Source organism: Corvus brachyrhynchos, unplaced genomic scaffold (assembly GCF_000691975.1).
Source record: "Corvus brachyrhynchos isolate BGI_N302 unplaced genomic scaffold, ASM69197v1 scaffold59, whole genome shotgun sequence".
In the NCBI taxonomy this organism is placed as follows: Eukaryota; Metazoa; Chordata; class Aves; order Passeriformes; family Corvidae; genus Corvus; species Corvus brachyrhynchos.
Genome location: NW_008246054.1, coordinates 3,741,705 through 3,746,612, shown reverse-complemented (window position 1 = coordinate 3,746,612; position 4,908 = coordinate 3,741,705). Strand labels below are relative to the sequence as shown.

The following is a 4,908-nucleotide window of genomic DNA, read 5'->3' as shown; positions in this document are numbered from 1 at the left end:
AAGTCCCTCCAGCCCGATCTGCAAAGCCTCCCGCTGCTCGGGGCGAAACAAGATCAACCCCGTCACACCGCTCACAGCTCCCATTAAACATCCACCAGGGGATTTGCGGTGGGATTTAAATTAGAGATGGAATTAGAGCACGGAAAACAGCTGAGCTGGCTCGAAGCTGAGCCCCACGTGCGCCCAGGTGTGGCACCTGTGTGTGTGTGTGCACACGGGGCTGGGTGGGCTCGGTGCTGCTCCAGGGGTGCTCCTGGGCTGGGAGCAGACCCAGCAGGGTACTCACTCCTCCGTGGTGAAGCACACGAGGCGGCGGAAGATGCCCTTGGCTTTCTGAGCCTCCACAGCCTCCCGGCCCAGGAAGGGGATGCTGGACTTGAGCTTGCAGGTGAAGGCCAAGCCTGCTTCTAGCGGGGTGTCGTCGGGGCGCAGGTCTGCGTGCCAGTGCCTGTACCCTGCAGGGAGCAAGCAGGGTCACCCACTGATCTCTGTCACAGCACCAGGACACCGAGAAATCAGCCCTGCCCCCTGGACACGTGCTGCCCTTCATTCACTTGGCCCTGGATGAAACACCCTCGAGAGGAGCCCACACTGGGCAAGTGTCATCATTCTGAGACTCTGCCGCACCTCCAGCCACACTGACCCACCCTGAAGCTGGGAAAAGCTCCTTGCCCTGGTTCCCCTGCTGGAGGGAAAGCAGAGAGTGCTGCTGGAAGGAGGAAAGGACCTTTCTCGATGCTGAGGCTGTCGATGGCTCTGTAGCCGGCGTTGGCGATGCCGTGCCGGGCTCCCGCCTCCATCACCGCCCGGTAAACCTTCACACAGTCAGCCCTGGGCACGTGCAGCTCCCAGCCCATCTCGCCCACGAACGACAGCCTCATGGCACGGACCTGCAAAGGCAAGAGGTCAAACATCCCTGCAGTGGAGCTGGGCTGGGCAGGGTGGCAGAGGCCACATGCTCCCATATCAGGGGAAAAGCCAGCTTTGCCTGGGAACCTTGTGGGAACCTTGTGGTGGAAGGCAGCTCTGTGCTCTCCCTCATGCACAAAGCCAGGGTCAGACTGAAGTTCTCATCTCTGCACAACCTATGCCTGGCACCTCAAACCCAGCTCCCGTCAGTGCCAGTGGGCAGAGGTGGCTGCTGGCAGCATCCTCTGGCTACGGAATCCAGGGCTGGGGTTAGATGTGATGCTCCAGCTCCAGCCGGGCTTTTGTCTCCCTCTGCTGATCCATTGAGACAGGGAAGCTGGTCCCCAGCAGGACTGTCCTACTTTTGGGGCACTTCATGACTGCCGTCCCTCCTCCAGCAGTGTTCCCTTCTTGGACAGTGCTCCCACAGCAGAGGCACTCAAAGACTCTTGGGCAGGGGCTGAGCCCAGTGTCCTGACCCACATCCCATTCCCACCAGGAATGCTCAGGTTTCCCCACGGAGGTCGTGTCCCAAAGCTGTGCTGCCTGATTGGCTCCTCACCAAATCCATGAAGCCCCAAGGAGGAATGAGCAGATCGGCACGAGGGACTCAGTGCTTCTCCAGGGAAGCCTCGTTCCCGGGGACGGAGCCTGCCTGCAATCCCAGGGAACAGACCATGCTGGCACTGCAGGCCCATGTTCCCCCCAGCTTCTCACCCAGGCAGCCCTGCCTGCACCCTCCTGCTGTCCCTATGAAACCATCTCCATTCCCAAAGCTTTCCAGGCCAGCTGGGACCACCCCAACGCAGGCACCTTCCCTGGAGACAGCCCCTGAGCCTGAGCTGCCTTTCCCTCTGATTCATCCCATCATATTTCTCCTCTTCCTCCCCCACAAACCCCCTCTGGTTCATCCCTTCAGATACACATCCCCTGCAAAGGCAGAGCTCGCTTTGGGAAAGAGATTAACTCCAGAGTTTTGCTCTGGATTGTGACCTGGCCTTTTAACAAAGCAGTTTTCAGCTCAGAACACACTTCCAGGCTGGTCCTGGTGACCTTGGGGCTGGCTTGGCCATGGTTGGGGCAGAAGCTGCATTTTGCCATTTGCTGAGCTCTGGTGCCAGCTGTGCTCTCTAATCCTGGGGACAAATGCAAACAGACATCAGCAGCTGCTGCCCAGAGCAGGCAGAAGTGCCCAAGGGCTGCCTGGGTTCTGTGCTGCCAGCATGGCCAGGTTGTAAGAAGCTTTAACCTCTGCAGTAGGAGTGGAGAGGAGGAGGGAACACACAGGGTGGGGAATTTATTTTGAGGAGCCATGCCAGGAGCCCCTTCCTGCCCTGGTCCTGGCACAGCCCCACAGCCAGGCACAAAGGCTGGCAATCCCTTCCCCAGGGGCACAGGCACAGGGGGCTCAGAGGAGGCTTTTCATCTACACAAAGGTGTCATCTAATTAGGGAACAGCCAGGGATGAGGCTGCTGCAAGCCACCTTCTGTCTTCATTGTGGCAGGAGATGCTCCGGGGATTGACAGGCAACTTCCTGGCTCATTAACCCTGTCTGTGACTGCAGCTAAAGTGCTCTTTACAACCAAGAGCAAGTTACTCCTGGGAGAAACTTCCTCTCAAACCACTGCTGCTCGGTAAGGATGAGCATCCCAGCAAGAGCAGTGCCCCACAGAAAAGAGGTATCCTTGGAAAACTGGGGTGCCAGTGATCAGCTCGGCACAGGGAGGGATTGGGGTTGCCCCCTCGTGTGTGTACCCCAGGCAGGATTCACATCCCACCACAGAGGGGGACCAAGGGCTGGACTCAGCAGTTCTGCTGGATTCCCATAGGAACAGGTTTTTCAGCTGGAGCTGTGAAATAGAATCAGTTCCTGGGTTTTTGTGCAGCGATTCAAAAGCATTCTAAGTATTGTAGAATAGGAAAACCTGAACTTTCCCCTGTCTCCAGCAGTGAGATTCAAAGGGGGACCTTTCTCTGCTGTTCCATACAATGAGAGACTCTATATATAAACTCGCAAACCAATCCATAATTTCCAGAGTCATTAACGCTGCTGGAACTCTCCTTTGACTCCAGCTGATTCTGTTCAACTACGAGTTAATGCAGGGAAATCTCAGTGATAACTTTTTTAAGATGCTGGGTTCAGTTTAATCCCCCTGGAAGGCGATAATATCAGCAAGGGCTTCAGCCTGCTGCCCTGAGAAATCCTCTCACTCTGATTCCAGCGTGGGATGGAGTCCCTGGTGTTCATTGTCCAGCGGGACAAAGGAGACCTCCTGAAGGGTGGCCCTGGCAGCAGGCAGGGAGTCCCCTCCCAGCCCACACCCCTCAGGCAGGAAAGCTTTTCTCTGTCCATCAGGGAGTTTACACTCCAAAGAACCCACAAAACTTCTGCCAGCTCTGTCTGCCTTGAAGGACCAGATTACTTTTTACAAACTTGAGGTGAAATGCAAATAAACTCATCACACCCATAGAGACTGGAGCATTTCTGCTCCTTTCCTGGGGGATAAGCAGATTATTACAAGATGATATCGGCCTGCTACAGGCTGACTAGGGAGGGTGTGGGGAGGATTAATGGAGACTAAAATCCAGCAGTTTGGACAACCTGCACCAGTGGATTGGCTTTGAAGTCCCCCCGGCCACGGTTCCCCTCCAAGGGACCCTGGACTTGCTGTGGGTTGAGCTGTTGGGCACCCAAAGCCCAGGGTGCACTCATTGGAGATGGTCTGGAGATTAATCTGACTTGAGCAAAGTCTGTGTCTTAGTTAAACCACCTTAAGGCCTGGCCAGGCTCTTGCTCATAAATCAAGACACCCTAATTTGATTTAGCAGCAATCCCTTCAGCAGGCAGCTGCAGTCGAATTAAAGCCATTTTAATTCTGAATGAAAAGTGGCCGCACGTGGCTTAACCCAATTTCCTTAACATCCAGCCTGCTGCAGCTCCCGGCTCTCCTGCTGCCTTTTATGAGATTTACTGCTTCACCTTCACCTCCTTCATCCCCCACCAGGCACCAGCCCGAGAGCCAGAGCGAGTCCTGGGCACCGTCCCTCCTCCCAGCTGGCTCATCCAGCAGGAGAAGGATGCCCTGGGATCAAGGCCTGCCCAGATTTCCAATGGGAAGGATGGGGTACAAACTCCACCCTCTCTTCCAAAGTGTTTTTGCAGCCATAGGAATATTTCATGTGGGATAAACGTCACTGAGAAAGCAAGGCAGAGTTTCTGGGGGAAACCTTGCAAAAGCTTTTCCCCGATACCCAAACTTGCCAGGTGCAGGTTTTCCCAGGACGTTTCTCCTTTGAGAAAATAACACTTCATGGTCACCGACTCTTCTATTTAGGGTGTTTCAAGCAGGCTCAATCAGCAGCTTCAGGGCCTATGTGAGCCCTGGAGCCCGAGCAGAAGCAGGATGATCTGTGCCTGTACAGGAAGCTTAGGGCTGTCAGGCTTCTCCTGTGACCAAACACAGCAGCTGCCAGGCTGCCCAGTCCCTACTGCCAGTACCTGACAAGATTTACATTAAGTTGTCCCCTTTTTTTTTATGAGGAGGGGGAAATGGAAAGTGTCTGGAGTGTCAGGTAGATCTCATCAGCACTGCTCACCCTAATCCATGGAGACGTCTCTCATTCCTCTGGCATCACTGCAAAGCCATGAGTCACCCCATCCCTTCCCCAAGCTCAGCCCAGGCTGTGGCACCACTGGGAGGGCTGGGAGAGTGGGATGGCACCTGGCAGGCAGTCAGGGAGGGAAACACCCCGTTCCCACTCTGGGTTTTGACCTTTTCCAACAAAAACCACAACAAAACCTCTGCAATAATGAGGGGACACATTCCTAACAGAGGGAGATGGCACAGGGTGCCCAGAGAAGCTGTGGCTGCCCCATCCCTGGCAGTGTCCAAGGCCAGGTTGGACAGGGCTTGGAGCAACCGGGGCTAGTGGAAGGTGTGGAACAAGATGGACTTTAAGGTCCTTTCCAGCCCAAACCATTCCTGTAGTTTCCACGA

At 55.3% G+C, this 4,908-nt stretch overlaps 1 protein-coding gene across 1 annotated transcript in view; it reads right to left on the bottom strand.

Annotated features, from left to right (window-relative positions):
* SARDH (sarcosine dehydrogenase) overlaps positions 1-4,908 on the bottom strand; it is a 27,374-nt gene that overhangs the window by 1,613 nt on the left and 20,853 nt on the right. Inside the window, exons 5-6 of the mRNA XM_017745406.1 lie at positions 728-890; positions 287-455 (exon numbers count right to left, since the gene is read on the bottom strand). Of these exons, the coding sequence (XP_017600895.1) occupies positions 287-455; positions 728-890 (332 nt within the window). The remainder of the gene's footprint in view (positions 1-286; positions 456-727; positions 891-4,908) is intronic.